Consider the following 18,029-nt stretch of genomic DNA (forward strand, 5'->3'; position numbering starts at 1 on the left):
GTGGCACAGATGGCTGAGGACTTTAGGGAGGGTAGAGGAACAGCATGGTGAGGGGGAAGGGTGTGTGGCAACTGGACAAGGAATCTAGAAATGTCACTGTTGACACAAGAGAAGCTGCAGCAATTCCTCCTGATGGCCTCCTCTCCTGCTAAAGGCGACCAGTTTAACAACACCCATGCGGTGGGGGGGGGGCGGGGGGGCTTCAGCAGCGAGAGCTCACTTATATCTCCTCACCTGGTGGAGAACTTGCAAAAGCACAGAGCCAAGAGTCTGGGCTTCCTGCCCTGGGCACTGACCTATGTGTGACCCTGGGCTGGTGTCTGCACTGAAGCAGGACAGAGCTTCTCCCCAGGGCACTGTGGTTGAGAAGGTGCTTCCCCTCAGTCTCTGCTTCCTGCTCTTAAGTATTTCTGTAGCCTGAAGATTGTGTGTGTAGGTTGTTTTGAGACAGAGTCTTGCTGTGCAACCCACACTGGCCTCACCCTTACTGGTCAGTATCATGAGTTCCAGCACGTTTCATACCTTAGCCTAGAGAGGTCTAACCTCCCTGCTTATCTGCGTGCAGAGCTGCTGTGGTGTCTGTAGTGATGTCTCCTAGTTACAGTTTTAGTTTCCCATCTGTATTTGAAGATGGATACTCTGCTGTGTTTTAGTCACAGCACTGAAGTTTGATTCTCTCCCTCCCACACCCCACCCCCTTGTGTGTCTGTGTCCGTCAATGTCCAGTGTCCTCCTTGGTCACTCTTCACCTTATTTTTTGAGACTTAGATCTTGTTGATTCCACTAGACTAGCTGGCCAATGAGCCCCAGGGCCTCTCCTGTACCATCTCCCTGGTTGTTGGGCTTGTAGGTGTGTTCTGCTAATAAACTTGGCTTCTGGAGGATCTGAGTTCAGGTCCTCATGCATATATCAAGCCATATCCTCAGCCCTGAAGTTCTTTGGTATAGACAGGAATACTATCTTGTGCCATCCCTAAAGCTAGTTTTTTTTTTTTTTTACTAATTATTCTAAGTGTCAACCAGAGCTTTAAAAACAGAGTTTAAAAACAGAGTTTAGAACAGACTTAAGAACAGAGTTTAAAAACAGGACAGAGTTTTGTGATGCAAGAGTGGCCTGGGACTTGTTAAAACAGCTGGGTAGTGGCAATGACCAACTTCAACCCCAGTACTCAGGAGGCAGAGGCAAGCAGATATCTGTGAGTTCGAGGCCAGCTAGTCTATAGAGTAAGTTCCAGGACAACATAGAGAATCCCTGTCTCAAAACAAAAACAAAACAAAACAACAACAACAACAAAACAAAAACAAAGAAATGTAAAAATAAAGAAAAAATTACTTATTTTAATTTCATAAACATGAGTATTTTGCCTGCATGTATATGTGTGTACCATATGCATCTAGTGCCCTTATAGGATGGAAGAGGGTTCTGATGCCCCCGGAACTGGAATTACATACAGGTGTCTGCTGGAACTGAACCCAGGTCCTCTACAACAGCAGCCAGTGTTCTTAACCACCAAGGAATCCTTCCAGACCCTGTAGAATGGTTTAAATTATTGTTGTTAGAAGTTTTAAGTACATTTATTTACTTAGATATTTTTGGGTGTGTGGGAACACTCATAGGTATGCCACGACCTGCACGTGGAGATCAGAGGACAACTTGTAAGTTCTGTCCTTCCACCGTGGGTTCTGGGGATGGAACTGGGGTTGTCAGACTTAATGGCTACCTGAATCATCTATGGACCCTACTATTTTCTTTTTAGCTCTTTCCTCATCATTTGGAAGAGCTACTTAAAAACAGAAATTCTAAGAGGCTGGGTCTCTTCAAGCAGTCTGCATAAACTGAGGATAGAGAACACCGAGTCTCCCTATTTCTCAGACATGTGTCTTAAGACCCACACACACTGGCCTCAGCTTATAATTCCATGGAGATGGCAAGGGTCCACCTGCCCGATGCTAGCCTCTAGTGGGTGTGGTTATTTCTCCCCTCACAGTCTTCTTGGGGGTATAACTAGAGCATCTCCCTTGGCTCTTGACAAGTTCTGCTTGCACATGTCTGAGGGACTTCTCTATGCGCTTCTCCATGGCGGTCAGCCCTCATGGGGCCCCAGAACTTGGCAGCAGTTGTAAAACTTGGCATCTAACACCAGCCAGTGGTGACAGCAGACAGCATCCAGCAGCAGCAGGTGGCAGTTACTGGTGGGACAGCTCTTAAGCCTGGGTGCCAGGATCCCAGCCCTCCACAGTGACTGGTGTGACAGCTCTCAGGTGGGGGGGTGGGGGGGTCTGAAACTCTGAGATTTGAGACAGCTCTGTGGTGCTCTCCTAGCAGCCAGAGCCCTCAACTTCTTCGGACCTGTGCAGCTCCTGTCTCGGCCACATTTGTTCTTCACGGCTTCCGCCTTGGCAGTCTCTGGAAATCTTCATCTGTACTCTTGATTTGTTTGTTGTCTTATTTTGAGAAAGCATCTTACATATAGCCTTGGCCAGCCTGGAACTTGCTGTGTAGATCAGGCTGGCCTTGAATTCATAGGCATCTGTCTGCCTCTTCACCTAAGTACTGAGGTAAAGGCAGGAGTCACCACACACAGCTCAGACACCCTCTTATTGATTCTCCTGTCTCTATGGCTGCTGTTGCCATCACCTCCCCTTCTTCCTGTTACCTGCTCAGTCTACTCTACCTATAACCCAAGTCAGAAAAGACCCCGGTATGGAGAACGGAGGTAGGCATGAAGTCCTATCCCTAGTTAAGGAGCTGTTGGGAATTGGTAGTTACTAGGAGAGGGAGGGTCTGGGTTTGTTTGTTTGTTTGTTTTTGTTTTTAAGAATGTAACTCCTGGGACTGGAGAGATGGCTCAGTGGTTAAGAGCTCTGGCTGCTCTTCCAGAGGTCCTGAGTTCAATTCCCAGCAACCACATGTAGATTCACAACCATCTGTAATGAGATCTGTTACCCTCTTATGGCCTGTAGGCATCCACTCAGGCAGAACACTGTATATATAATAGATAAGTCTTTAAAAACAAAACAAAAAGAAAACAGAATGTAGCCCTTGGAAGTGAACACACTTCCACTGTGGCCTCCAGTGGACGGCCACTAATATAAGAATAGATGGGCAACTTTGACTTTCATGGCTTTAGAGAAAGAAACAGAAGACACAAGTTGGGTGGGGAGAGAAGCAGAATTGGATCTTGGAGTAGTTGGGGGGAGGGGAATCTTTAGAGAAAGAAACAGAAGACACAAGTTGGGTGGGGAGAGAAGCAGAATTGGATCTTGGAGTAGTTGGGGGGAGGGGAATCGTGATCAAAGCACATTGTATGAAAGAACTAATAAAAATGAAGAGGAAAAAGTAGTCAGAAATGAGCAAGAAATGTACTCCAGAGAGAAGCCTTTAATGGGCCCAGGGGGCAACACAGGAAACTGCCTTCCTCTGACTCATAAAGGGCTACATTCACATAGCCTACTCGTAGAGATAGACGGGAACAATGGCTGTGGGAGCCTGGCTGGGGCATCTTTAACAACTGTGGCAGGCCTTCATTCAAACGAGGGACTCTGCCAGTCCCAACCTTTTGCTGGGTCTCCCTCAGATCTGGGTAGAAATGGCTACTGGGTCACGCAGAGTGCACGGAGGCTGATGGCTGGGTGTTGGAGTGGGTGTGGCTAGACAGGAGACCAAACTGTGGCAGAAGTCCAAGGCTGGGTGTTGAAGTGGGAGTGGCCAAACAGAGCGTTAGGAGACAGGACTGTGCTTCCACAGCAAGCAGCTGTAGTTGCCATGGGGCTTCCTCGGGGCCCGGTGCAGCGTTCAGAGCAGCCATGCGTGGCTGGCTGCTTGGAGAATAATCATTCACTCAAACAGCAAGGGTACCAGGGAAGGATCTAAAAGCTTTCATCTGATTCTCAACATCTCAGTTTATAAGAAAAATACCCCTGGAAAGGATGGTTACACTAAAGGCTGACTATGAATGGTGTATCAATAGCATCTAATAGTGATTCGTCAATGCTTAGCTATAGGTCCCCCTAATCTAGCTTGCCTCCTGACTCCCTTTAACCTGTATCCCCAGCAGAGCTACAGAGAGACAAGGAAGCCACAGCCACACTGGGAGCCACAGGAGGGCCCTCGGTGGTGTCCATGGCTGGCCAGGACCCGACGCTGAGCACGAATCACCCATTCTATGACGTGGCCAGACATGGCATCCTGCAGGTGGCAGGTAGGTGAACCATGCGACTGGTCCCTGGATCGGGCAGTACAGTCTTCTAGGTCTTGCAGGATGGTGGGCCTCTCAGTTTCCATGGCTGTTTCCAGTGATCACTTAGTGCAGGACACATTGGGCAGTCTCCCACTGGGGTCATTCTTGCCACAAAGGAGGTCACCTCTTCCCCTCCCAGGGCCTCATTCAGCATTCAGTATTGACTCCTGTCTTTGACTCTTGCTCCTGAGTTTTCAGTGGGCTGAAGGGCAGTTCTGGGCCAGCGGCCACCTTCCCTCCAAGACTCCTTCTTAGGAGTCAGTTACATCCTCCAGGTGTAGCCAGATATGGTCTCACCAAGGAATAGTAGTACAGCCTTTCCAGGGCCCTACGGCCAAATCTGGAGACTTGATAAAGGTAACTAAAGAAGGGCATGACACCTGAGTCAAGGCACCGTAGAAGCCATGGGGACTTCAGCACACTAAGTGGTCAAATGGAATGAGTGATGTTTTGGGGTCTGAGGATGTGGCCTACGGGGCGGGGCTCAGTAGAGCTCATTTGGGGAGGAACAGAATGGGAGACGGAAGGTTCTGGACCTAAATACCAGAGAAAGGAGGCGGGAGGCAGGCTCTTGGAGCCGTGGAGGGAAGAGAAGAATATGCCAGACCTGGTATTTGGGACGACAGGTGTCACTATCTTTCCATTCAGCACACCACAGCCTTCTGGGCTTTCCTGCAGGACAGATAGACTCTTGCAAGTTTTCCCATCCACCTCCAATTTTAAGGGAACCCTTAGCAATGCTAAACACAAAACCCCAAATGGACCAACTCCCACACCCCTTGAAGTAGAGCCCCCAGACCCTCTGCTTTATTTACTGGACAAGATGATGAACACGTTGTACCTGCTCTGAGTGACAGCTCTGGGAAACCTTCCTTTGGGCACCTGATGAGGCTCCTCTGACCTGGAGATGGGGAGGCAGCTAGTGACGCTGAGGGGGAGTCGCTGGCAGGGGTTGAGTCTCAGGCCTGTGGAATGTGCATTCACGGATAGTGTTCATCTCCTGCTGCTGATCTCATTTTGAAGCCAGTGAGATGCTCCAGTCCGTGTTGTTGGAAGGGACGTTTCTCGTAGTGACTGGTGTTGTGAATGCAGATGCGACACTAACAGCCTCATAAGGCGGTGTATGGCTTAAGAGGTAGAGAGAGGCAGGGAGGGAGAAGGAGAGGAGGGCAGTGTGTCTGCTCTGGGGTGTCTCCTGCCTTCTGAGGAGTGTGGAAACCCATTTGGAGCAGCGGGGGACAGCCCTCTATGGCTGCTGGGGCCGGGCAGAGATGCCCCATCCCCTGCCTGCAGGAATAAAATCTCCTGGCTTCTGCCCTGAGATGCTGTAGCCCTCAGTGAGCAGTGGCTAACTGATCTTTGGATTGGGCAAAGGGGGAAGGAGGAAGAGGCCACAAATAAGAAGATGGCGCTGAGGATCCTGGACCTTACGGATGACGGCATGGGGGCTGCAGGAGAGAGAGGACAGAGGGAAGCAGAGGATGGTGGGAGCCACAGGTGGCTGCTCTTCTGTAGGACCCAGGCTTTGTGTGTGTGGAGAGACCTGCAGTGCTGCTGTGGCCTGGATGATCTGGTCTGACTCAGGCTTGGGGAATGCCCCTTGGATTTCTGACCTTGCTGGGCCAACTTAACTTTCTCTTTCACCATTTAATCGCTGTGTCTTTTCGAGCAGCCGTACTGTAACAGAACTGAGGAATCGGTGGCCCTCACACACAGGCTGCAGTTGCCTTTGGAAGCCATTGGCCCAGGCAAGAGGACCCAGTTTGGAAACCTCGCTGTTTTCTAGTGTTGTGCCCAGAGCCTCTGCTGGACAAGGGAGGGGACTATGTGGTGGGTTAGAATACAGAGCTCTAAACGAGCAGCAGCCTGGCCAAAGTTCTTAAGGACAGGAAGATGAATGGGTGCTGTATTTACAAATAGATTGTCCTAGAATCTTAAACATCCCAGACTCTGGAGCTTCGCAGAGGAAGTATGGTGTGGTGTTATACATACCAAAGAGCTTCCCAGCTGCAGAGGTGAGAATTAGGAGCCCACCCAGGCCCATGCAGTCAGCGTGCGTGATTCCAGCACATTCTGGTTCATTCCCTTTCCAGGCATGCATCCTTCTGTCTCTGCATCGCGTTTCGGGGAGCAGGGGAGGGAGCCCTGAGCATGGCTGTAAACACTTCTTTACAGCACAAGTGAGTTCAAGACAAAGAGAGTGTTGTTGTCTTCTGGGTCCTGTTCGTCAGACAAGCAGCCAACCATGATTGGACCTGCAGAAAAGGCGGGATCCCTCAAGGGTGCTGGAGGGGTCTCTTCAGACTTGTCAGGGATGAACGAGGACTGTGGACATCCAGCCTGCCGGAGCCCCCAGAGGCCTGTGGGATGGGGCCAGGCAAAGGTGGGAGGAAGAAAAGGCCACAAACAAGAAAAAAAGGTGGCGCTGAGGAGCCTGGACATCACAGGTGGTGGCGTGGGGATGCAGGGAGGAGAAAGGGCAGCAGGTCTCCCATACAAGGCAAGCAAAGGAGATGGCAGGAGCCACAGATGGCGGCTGTTCTGTGTGACCCAGGCTTGTGTGTGAGACTTGCAGACTTTGCTGAGGTCTGGTAAGCCATGGTACCTGCTATAGATGAGAGAGGCTGTGGGATAGAAGACCTCAGTTCTAAATAGAGACACGTGTGCCCTTCATTCTGAGAACGGATATGGAGGCAGCTCGAGGGGCAGTGGGTTCCCCCAGGAGAGGACAGCTAAGCCACGTCATAGCTCGTTTGCATAGCTCTGGCCTCTATCCCATGGATTCCTATACATTGGAAGACGGTCACAGATGCAATAAATTGTATTATTTCTCTTCGTGGTCTGTGCAGACTATAAATGAATCCATTTCCAATCCACCAAATTCTGTTTCCTAAGACTCTCTGGAATACAGAGAGACTAAGTAAGGTTATGATGGATCCGAGCGCCAGGAAACAACACTAGAGCTGCTGGAACAGAGTTTCAGACAGCAGACATTCGCTCTCACGATTCTGGGGTTCAGAAATGAGAATCCAAGGTGTGGGTGGCCTACTTACTCCTGGAGGCTCTGGGAAAATTCACCCCAGTCTCCCCAGCATCTGGGGTTCCGGCATTCCTTTGACCCCTTGACCTTTGACTATCACTGCACTCCCCACCTCCCTTGGCCCATGGCTGTGTTCTTTCCTAGATCAGTGTCTCCTCTTTGTTCTAAATCCGGGGTGGCCCCGTTTTGAACTTTAACTTAATTAAATGACGACTCTAGGAAGTCACACGTTGCTTTGGGAGGAAAGGAACAGTATTCAACCCAGAGCTGCCTCCATAGCTACTTTCCCTGAAGTCTACCCCAATGTCCACTCAAGGGCAGCACTGCCCAGTGTGATGGAAGTGCCATGTCCACTCAATCCAAGATGGTTGCTCCTCACCACGTGTCACTACTGAGACTACAGCGTGTGTGGCCAGTATCCAAGGGTACCAGATGCCCATGGCAGCCAGCAGCCTTTCACACACCATGACTCCACGATACACCGCCTGTCGTTGCTGGGTTTTCTTTCACTCTGGTCCCACATTGGGTGCCAAAATGTTGTTTTTTGGTTTTTTTTTTCCTACTCTTTTTTTTTCCTGGCTCTTTGTTTTTTTTTGGGGGGGGGGTCCACCACCCAGCTCCCAAATAAATCACTCACAGAGGCTTAATCTTAATTGTAAACACCCTGCCTTTGCTTGGCTTGTTTATAGTCAGCTTTTCTTAACTATAAATTATCCCTGACTACCTTCTGCCTCTGGGCTTTTTCCTTTTCTTACTTCTGTATACCTTAACTTTCATTCTTACTCCATGCTCGGCTGAGTAGCTGGGTATCTGGCCTCTGATGGCCTCCTCTCCTTGTTCTATCTTGCTCCTCCCTCCTCACTCTCTTCCTATTTATACACTCTACCTGGCAGCCCCGCCTACCCGTTCTCCTGGCTTGCTATTGGCCGGTCAGCTCTTTATTAATTAGACCATCAGGTGTTTTAGACAGGCAAAGAATTACAGCTTCACAGAGTTAAACAAATGCAGCACAGACAAAAGCTACGCATCTTTTACATTGTTAAACAACTGTTCCAGAGCATAAGCAAATGTCACACACCTTAAAATAATAAATCTACAACCGTCTGTCTTCTTTCTGTGTGCCTGGGGTGGTGTGTTCACAGATATGGGCACAGTGTGGGGATCAGGAGGCAACAGCTTGATTAAAAGGACAGGTGAGTTTGGATGTTGGGGGAATCAGGAGGGGTGACATCCAGGGCTGGGGCAGGAGGATGCCTTCTATGGAATGAAAGTCAGATGTGGTGGCCATGTTTGCAGTTCTAGTGTTTGGAGACTCAGGTCTGCGGGTCAGCGGTTCCAGAGAGATGCAGCCCAGCACTGCCAGATTTCTTCTCTTTGGAACCTCTGCTGCGGTAAAGCTGGTCTTTTTTTGTTTTGTTGTTTTGTTTTCTCAAGACAGTGACTCTCTATGTAGCTCTGGTTGTCTTGGAACTCACTCAGTAGATCAGGCTGGCTTTAGACTCAGAGATCCACCTGCCTCTGCCTCCCAACTGCTGGAATTAAAGGATTCACCACTACACTCAGCTAAACTGGGTCCTTGACTGCACTGCAGAAAAGAATTTCAGGATGTAAATAAGAAAAAGAATAAAAAAATAAAAATTTAAGAACAATTCAAGCCAGGCTGTGGTGGCATATGCCTTTAATCCTAGCACTCAGGAGGCACAAGCAAGTGAATCTCTGTTAGTTCCAGGCCAGCCAGGGCTGTTACATAGAGAAACCTTATGTTGAACCCCCTTGCCCGAAAAAAAAAAAGAACAATTCAGAATTAATCAAGTTAGCAAGGTTTTGTTATGTATGTGTGTTATGTGTGTGGGTGTTTTGTCTGCATGTATGTCTGTTAATCACATGCTTGCCAGGTGCTATGGAGGCCAGAAGAGGGTGTCGGATCTTCCAGAACTGGAGTTATAGATGATTGTGAGCCATTGTGTGGGTTCTGGGGATCGAGCCTGGGTCCCATTCAGAAGCTGCCATCTCTCCAGCCCTCAAGGTAGCAAGTCTATTAAGCATGTAGGGAAAGGCTCGCAGGAAAGGGCAGCACACACCTGAGTCACTGATGCGTCTTTACAATGGTTGTCTGTATGTGCACCACATGCATGCGGGTGCCTACAGAAGCCAGAGGGCATAGGATCCTGGAACTGGAAATACAGGCAATTTTGAGCTACCTGATTCATGTGCTGGGAATCAAGTCAGGGTCCTCTACAAGAGCAGTAGGCGCTCCTATCTGCTGAACCATCTCTCTAGGTTCAGTGGTTGTGTTTGTGATTCTGTGCCCTTAGAAGCTACATTGTTCAAATAATGTCACACACAACGAGGTTGAAAGGTTAGGCAAAGTTAAAGGAGCATGGAGATGGGAAAGGTCTTACCACACAAGCTGGAGCACCCGAGGTCATTCCCCCAGAGCCCCTGTAAAAAGCCGGGCAGATAGACACGCTCCTGTAATCCCAGCACTGGGCCGGTGCAGACAAGGATCCCTGGGGCTCCCTACCAGCTGTTCCTGTGGAATCAATGAGCTCCAGGTTTAGTGACACAGCCTGTCTCAAGAAACAAGCGGGAAAAAAAAAAAAAGAAACAAGCTGGAGGGCTGGAGAGATGGCTCAGTGGTTAAGAGCATTGACTGCTCTTCCAGAGGTCCTGAGTTCAATTCCCAGCAACCACATGGTGGCTCACAGCCATCTATAATGAGGCCTGGTGCCCCCTTCTGGCTTGCGGGCACACATGGAAGGAATGCTGTACACAAAATAAATAAATATTTTAAAAAAAACAAGCTGGAGACTGAGGAAGATGCTGACATCAACTCAGCCTCTACCTGCACACACAGGAATATGTACACGCTCTACAGCACACACACACACACACACACACACACAAACACACACACACAGGATTATGTACACACTATAATATACACACACAGAAGAATATGTACACTCTATGATACACACACACAGAGGATTATGTACACACTCTATAACACACAGAAATATGTATACACTCTACAACATACACAGAACTGTGTACACACTCTATACACCCACAAAGATATGGGAAGCTTAACTATTGAAGTTTTAAAATGTAAATTTTTAGGGCCTGGAAAGATGACTCACTCAATGGAAAAGCACTGTCCACTCCTGCAGAGGTCGGGAGTTTGATTCTCAGCACACACATGGCAGCTCACAATCATTTGTAACTCCATTTCCAGAGGATCTGATGACCTCTTCTGGCCTGCGTGACACATGACATACAGACATACATGCAGACAAACACCCGTACACATAACATAAACTAATTCAGTTTGTTTTAATAACCTTGTTACCTTATTTCTTTTCATTTCTTTTGTGAATGCCGTTGTGAGGTGGATTTATGAGCTGCATGGCTTAAGTTTAGGGATGAGAGAGGAGTGCTGACTCAGCGAAACTCAAGGCCACAGCGTTTTTTTCTTAAGTAAGCGCAGCCCGTTGATTTCTGGTCTGTGTTTTAAGAAGCCTTTAGAAAACACATATTTGCATGATCAGCCCTTTTGTCTGTGTTGAGCCAAGAGTCATCAAGAAGGACAAGCAGGATTCCAGGCTGAGATCATCTGTCCCTTCCTCTGTCTCCTATATTTTTTTCTTTTTATCCTGACTCAGGAGGATCTCCCATTCCAGGCCAGCCTGGGCTACATATTCAGGCCTTGTTTCAAGGGGAGGGTGGGTACTGTTAAGATGGATCAGTGGGACAAGGTGCCTAGCATCAAGGCAGAGTTTGTGGGTTCCACATTCGTGGAAGGAAAGAACCAACTGTCACATGTTGTCCTCAGCACATGTCCCAATTGTGCTCACCTGTGCCCTGTGTTTACCTGTAACACAGTCTGAAGGCCAGAGCTGGCTATGCCCATTATTTCTTCCTATGTCTCTAAGGCAGAGCTGTGGATAAAGCCCCGAGGATCCAGTGGGCAGGGGCTGTGACTCCAGGCTGCTGTTTCTCAGTATAGCATGTTGCTAGTCCCGATCCTGCCTTCCACTGTGTACTCCTGGTTCCATATAGAGAGAAGGAAGGTCCAGCCGTGGCCTGAGAAGTGGCAGATGCAGTATTTGGGACCCCACCAGCTACCTGTCCTCTGGAGAGAGGCTGTGTGATCACCAAGTGCTACCATGTGCCTGGCCTGTGTCTGGGCTCAGGGACTGGCCTTCAAGTCCACTTGACAGTCATCTGAAAAGGCTCATGTCACCAAGGCTACCATGGCTGCCACCAGCACCATTTGTATGCTGGGACCAGCTTTCTTCCTCCTAGCTAATAGAGCTGTGTGTACTCTCTCTCTCTCTGAAGCCGAAGACTGTTTCCTGTCCTGGAGGCCAGAGCTCTAGATCCAGTGGCCGTCGCCGGTCCTCAGGATGCCTTTGTCCTTGAGGCCTCATGGCTGTCTTGTATATGGAGAACTGGTCATAGCACAGGGTGACTTGGCCTCCACAATGCAAGAAATAGCAAGATGCCTGACATTAACTTTCAGACTCTACCTGCACACACAGGAATATGTATACACTCTACAACATGCACACACACACAGAAGAATATGTACACCCTACAACACACACACAGGAACATTTATGCACTCTCCTGTACTGAGGTGTGGTCCTGTCCTGACCAGAGGCAACTGTCCCCTGTACTCTCTGGCCTTCTCCAAGACTCAGAGTCCTAGGAAAACATTGAGGGGCACAGTGAGGAGGCAGCTAGATCCTGTACTTGGAGTCAAATGAAGCTAAAGTTAAACCTACGAGCTGCCAGCTGATGGGACCTGGCACTGATGAGGTAACCTGGCAACCCCAGTACTCCATCTGATGAATGGAGTGATGGACGGTCGAAAGGTTTTCTCAGAAAATGGGCGTATCACATACCTCCCTTGGATGTCAGCTGCCAAGCCCCAGCCTCAAGCATCCTAACTCCTAGCTCACACCTCTTTCTGTCCCTCCAGGGGATGACCGCCAGGGGAGGCGAATCTTCACCTTCAGCTGCTGCCGCTTGCCACCCTCGCACCAGCTCAACCACCAGCGCCTGCTGGAGTAAGTGCCCCCCTACACTCTGCCCATGCGGCTGCCCCCCAGTGTGGCCATCTTGTGGTCATCTTGGTCTTGATTTCCTGTGTGGGTTTGGAAACACGCTAAGTTCAGGATCTTCTGAATCCACTCCAGAGCCATCTGGGGAGGTTCCCCCCACCACAACTACCATGGCTTCACCAGCAGCGGTAGAATGGTGGACGTTGGCTTGATTCCCTCTTAGCCAACTGAGCTGTGGGCACTGACCTTTGAGGCTGGGAATGGTCCCCTGACCTGGGTGCATGGAGGTTGTCTCTCCAAGGATCTTCACCAGGGACCCATGTAGGGGCTTAGGCCAGAATTTGCATCTCTAAGAGTTTTCCTAAAAGTCATCCTAGCAGGTCCAACATCCACCCTTCTCTTAATATCCCAGATTCATCCACAAGTACCTTTCTTCCAAACATGGGGTAGTCACAGTTTCTGAGGCTTTCCTGAGGATTTCTTTGGGGCGATGTCATATCTCCTTGCTGTATGACCTTGGGTCAGTGAGATCCTGCCTCTGAACCTCAGGTGTCACCTAAGGAACAAGGACATAAAGTCTCCACATGGTTCTTGCTTGATATGACCTGAGCATGGCCTGTTCCTGGCACCTGCTGACTGACCATGGCTTCTGTTTCATGGACGTCAGTAACTCAGTGTAGAGCGAGTGACTATCCTGAAGGAACCCTGTGTCTTGTGCCCCTCAGGTATCTGAAGTACACGCTGGACCAGCATGTGGAGAATGACTATACCATTGTCTACTTCCACTACGGCCTCAGCAGCCAGAACAAACCATCCCTGGGCTGGCTCCAGAACGCCTACAAGGAGTTTGACCGCAAGTGCGTACAAAACACCTTTGAGGGGGAAGGAAGCACAGAGGTGGGCTGTACACGAGGACTGAATGGTGGAGGGGTCATGGGCTCTGCAGTGGGCCGGGACAGATGCTGGTGTCTCATTTAGTCATGGAGAGAGTCCATCTGGGAGAAGGCTACAGAATCGCAATACTTCTGGCCTGTTGCCGGAGGCAGAAGTGTATAATGTAGCTGGGAGGTTGGCATCTGAGCCAATGGTGGTGATTTATGTTTGTTTTTCAAAGCAGCTTCTCACTGGATAGCCCCGCCGCCTGGAATGCTCTGTGTAAACCAAGCCTCTATGTCCCTAGAGCTGGAATTAAAGGAATGTGCCAGCCACCATGCCTAGCAGGCCAGTGGTTTTGGAATGGTGATGTCTGCCGACAGAGGCTGGAGGCCACCAATGTCCAATATGAACAGACATTCACACTCACGCTGAAGGGCAAGAGACAGTATAATTGTGTACCAGCAGGGACGAAGTCCTTGCCGACTGCCCGTTTCCTGCTCTTTTAACCTGGGTCAGTAATGCTAGACAGGGGTGGATGGAAGATATGGCTGTGGTCTTCAGACTGGGGGAGCTGAACTCTAGTGTTTTCTTTCCCACTCTCAGCTGGTTATGGTGCTTGTAATCCCAGCCCTCTAGAGGTGGCAGCAGGAGGACCAGAGTTCAAGGTCATCCTGGGCTATGTGAGTTTGAGGTCCAACTAGGCTACATTTGACCGTGTTTCAAAAATAAGACCCAAACAAAACAAATTGGCAAAGATTTTCCCACCCTCTAGGAAAAGGTGGTGGGGGCAGGGATAGGATTGTCTATGTTGGTTCCATAGAGGCTAAACAAGGGGCACCAAAACTATACAACAAAGTGATTTGTGGAGGGTAGCGAGCCCTCTGTCCTGCAACTGGGATTCCAGCTCTGATTTGTGCTGGTAGAGACTTCCTCTGATATACCCTAGAGGAATCCCACCCGTTTCCCCTCTTGGGTATTACCCTCAGGCCAGGCCACACCTGCTACCTGTTCATTACAACCCGATTCCATGACTGCTTGTCTTGTTCAAGGCTTCTAGGAAGAGCAGCTGCCTCCTTAGTGGGTGTGGGGTAGCTCCAGGCTCCTCTACCTTATGGCCAGAGATTTTGAGGCAGGATCGATCAGAAGCTCTTGGCTGATCCCCTGAGGCCATGCGGCTGTAGCATCAAATCTCCAGATGCCACGGATAGCCTTTGTGCTTGACTTCACTCCTTCTCCGTGAAGAGGGGCTGGGTGGTGATGGAGCATGGGTCTGCACTGACATGTAGGATGTGCCCTCTCCTCTCCTCCCGCTTACATCAACAGGACATGCGACTTGTGTCATTTAGTGGGGTACGTGTAAGAAAAAAGTCAGCGGGAGGAAAATGACAGAACACACTTGGGCCTCGAAACAACAAGATCTGATTTGCTGGTCTGAGAGGCTGGCATCCTCAGGCCTGTGGTTTAGTCTCCAAAGGTACAGGAGACTGCACTGTACAGGATCTGAGAATCACTTGTGTTTTGTTTTGTTTTGAGACAGGGTTTCTCGAAAATCAGTTTTTGTAGAGAGTTGGGGCTGGGGCTGACTTTTCAAGTCCCAGAAACTGCGGGTTTTGTTTTTTTTTGGTTTTTTTTTTTTTTTTTTGCCCTGATAAGCTGTTTCTCGAAACTGTGAGGTAGGAGATCAGTTGGACTGTCTGTTTTTGTGACCTTCTGACCCTCCTGGCTGCAGGGAAAGATGAGTCAAGTGACCTGTTTCTGTGACCTCTGAGCTCCAGGACACATAGTGGGGGTGAACCACATTCTGGAATTCCACCACAGCAGATTTCTTGAGGCCTGTCTTACGACTGCATTTTGGAGTGGGGACTTCCTTTTAGGATTTATTGCTCATGTGACACCGATTTGCCTTCACTGTTGCCCCTCAGCCTGGCTAAGGGTCCTGTCTCACCCCTTCACTCTTTCCAGGCTTCCTTCCCCCTTTGACCTCAGCCCTGGAACCTGGCATTCCTCCCAGGATGCCGCCTCCTTTCTGAGGTCTGTGTATTTAGAGGCCCTATTGCCTTTGCTCCTTTGAGTTGTCACATTGCTGGTCAGCCTCATGAGTTGACAGTGTGGGTTCACGGGAGCCCTGCACCCTCTCCTCTGCACACTCTCTCCAGCTCCCATCTTACCTCTCCCTGGTCCAGACTTTCCTCTTCCAGCCTGGCTCCCTCATCTCCAGATGTCCTTACCCACTCTGTTCTGGTACTCCATACCAGGCCACCTCAGCCCTCTACTTAGATACTTTCTTTGTCTGAACTTTGATCCCCACTCCAAATGACCTAAGTCACACTCACTCCCAACCTCTCAGCCAGTCCCGGCCTCCTGAAGGGTTGTTGCAGTTTAACAACCCCTCATAATGTTGTTTTCTGGAGTAAATCCTCCTCTCACCCCCATGACCTTATGCACACCACCCACAAGGTGTCACTGTTGACGAGCCCTCTGGGCAGGTATAATTCTGAACGCTGAAGCCAGGTCATCCTTGGTTAAGACTATGCTCCATGCCGTCCACCCAGCATCTGTGAGAGCATTCATGGCTGCAGGCTCTATTCCATACACATCACCTCACACACAGGCTGGGTTAACTATCAGTGGGTGGGCCAGGGCGGAGGGATCAGTGTTCTGAATTTAAATACCTTCTATGGTGTGTGTGCGTGCACATGTGTGTGTGCACACGTGTGTATGTGTGCAAGCCAGAGGTTACCCTCAGCTCTCATTCTTTCTTAGGCACCATCCACCCCGGTTGTTGAGATGGGGTCTCTCATTGGCTTAGAACTTGCCCTGTAGCTGGGCTGGCTGACTAGGATCCTCTTGCCTCTGCCGCCCCAGCACTGAGATTACAAGCACCTACTACCACACCCAACTTTTCTTACATGGGTTCTGGGGTTCCCAGGCACTTTACCAGCTGAACCAACCATCTCTCCAGTCCCTTCCTCTTCCGGTCTCTGATTTTGTTTTGTTTCACTGTGTAGCCCTGGATGGCCTGGAACTCTCTACATAGACCAAGCTGGCCTCAAACTCACAGAACTCTACCTGCCTCTGCCTTTCAAGCGCTGGAATTAAAGGCATGCACCCCCGCCCCCACAATTTTTTCTGGGTTTTAATCTACATTTTTTAGCTGAGCCTGTTGAGGAATGGAGTTTTTGGGGCTTGGGCCTGCTGTGCAGGCACTCAGTGTGGAATGTGCTGGAGGTGGGGGAACTGACATCACCTCACCTTTCCCTCCTCAGGTATAAGAAGAACCTGAAGGCGCTCTATGTTGTGCACCCCACCAACTTCATCAAAGCCCTGTGGAACATCTTCAAGCCCCTCATCAGGTGAGCATGCGCCTGGTAGACTCTCAGGCCACCAACTCTGAGGCACACCTCTGAGGAGGGCTCCATGCAGGTCTGTCTCTGAGGCATACATGGGTTCTCGTGGGGTCACATGACCACCCAGGCCAAGCACTGGGACTCTCTGAGGTTGTGGACAGGAACACTGGCCCATGACATTGATGTCACACTTAATGATGACATTAAATACCTCATGACCCGAATGCCTCTATACATTTTGCCTCTATATCTTGGTCCCCAAGATCACTGTCAAGTTCACAAAGCCCAGGAAGTGATGGAGGAGGGTCATCTGTCTATGTGTTACTTTGAGATGACCCTCCTCCATCAAGGAAGGGCTCTAGTGTACCCAGCAGGATAACTGTGTAGATGCAGAGCCTGGGACACAGGCACATGGGCTCCCCTCTTCTGTCTTTGGGACATGATCTGGGATAGCCTGACCCTGCAGCTGAATGTGACATGATGAGGAATCTTGGCCGTGTTCTGTGCCCAGAGGTTTTCTTAGGGTTGGTCCTGTAGGTGCGGACACTCCACAGCTGGCCTCCGTGACTCTGTCTCCATTCGCTCTGGGTATGACTGGCCTCAGCGACTCGCTCGCCACTCCCTCTGGGAGCAGACAGACCACCCAGTGAGGTTCTGCCTCAACTGTCTGCTGGTACGAACTCTGTGATTTGGCTCATGGTTATGTTCCAGGCTTTCTCTCTGGAGCAAGTGAAGGCACAGACTTTCCTGGAAGCTCAGGATGGGAGCCCCAAGCCCACGAGCTAGCTTTTTACTGCCTGTACCTGGGCAAACAGCCCAGAAATTTGGGAACTTCTGTTAGCTCTTTCCAGGATGTCTGAACTCTTTCTCACTGGACAATGATTTCTCTGGGCAGTCTTAGGGAGAGTTCCAGGGGATCATAAGACTTGGCTCTGCCAGCGCTCCATGGGCATCTTCTCCATTTAGCCGCAAGCATCAGGCACAAGCCGCACTCGGTCGCATTGATGAGTGGGTGACCTTCATTCATGAGGGCTCAGTATTTGCATGGGGCAGGTTGTGACACTCAGGTGAGGTAGCACATGCAGAATGGGGGTGACAGTGTCCTTCCTCATCAGTCAGGAGGGTTTTCAGATGGAGCATTTTAGTGCAGGGAGGGCACACACATGGGGGATTGTCACCCTTTGTTGGACACGGCCCTCAAAATCCTTTGCTGCCTCCTCCTCCTCCATATGTCCCTTTCAGCTCCTTCCACCTATTCTCCCTACAGTGACTCAGAGGCCTGTTACTAATAACGCACTTCACTCTCTCAAGCCCATGGCCACACGGGAGGTTCACGTTGTGACTTATGTATAGGAGAGAGAGCAGGACAGAGTCAGGCATTGCATCTGCTCTCTATGTTCCCGTTTCCCCTCTGACTTCAGGAAGGCAGCCCAACCCACCAACTACATGGAAAGCT

The 18,029-nt window shown here is 49.9% G+C and overlaps 1 protein-coding gene across 4 annotated transcripts in view; it reads left to right on the top strand.

Moving 5' to 3' along the window:
• Arhgap8 (Rho GTPase activating protein 8) overlaps window positions 1–18,029 on the top strand; it is a 48,018-nt gene that overhangs the window by 9,298 nt on the left and 20,691 nt on the right. For 2 of the 4 annotated variants that reach the window (XM_038341601.2, XM_038341599.1), the window contains exons 2-5: window positions 4,056–4,202; window positions 12,269–12,356; window positions 13,076–13,207; window positions 16,493–16,579. In XM_038341601.2, coding sequence (XP_038197529.1) covers window positions 4,124–4,202; window positions 12,269–12,356; window positions 13,076–13,207; window positions 16,493–16,579 — 386 coding nt within the window. In that variant the 5' untranslated portion in view covers window positions 4,056–4,123. The remainder of the gene's footprint in view (window positions 1–4,055; window positions 4,203–12,268; window positions 12,357–13,075; window positions 13,208–16,492; window positions 16,580–18,029) is intronic. The other 2 variants (XM_038341600.1, XM_038341602.1) reach the window with 1 other exon arrangement.

Source organism: Arvicola amphibius, chromosome 9, assembly GCF_903992535.2.
Source record: "Arvicola amphibius chromosome 9, mArvAmp1.2, whole genome shotgun sequence".
In the NCBI taxonomy this organism is placed as follows: domain Eukaryota; kingdom Metazoa; phylum Chordata; class Mammalia; order Rodentia; family Cricetidae; genus Arvicola; species Arvicola amphibius.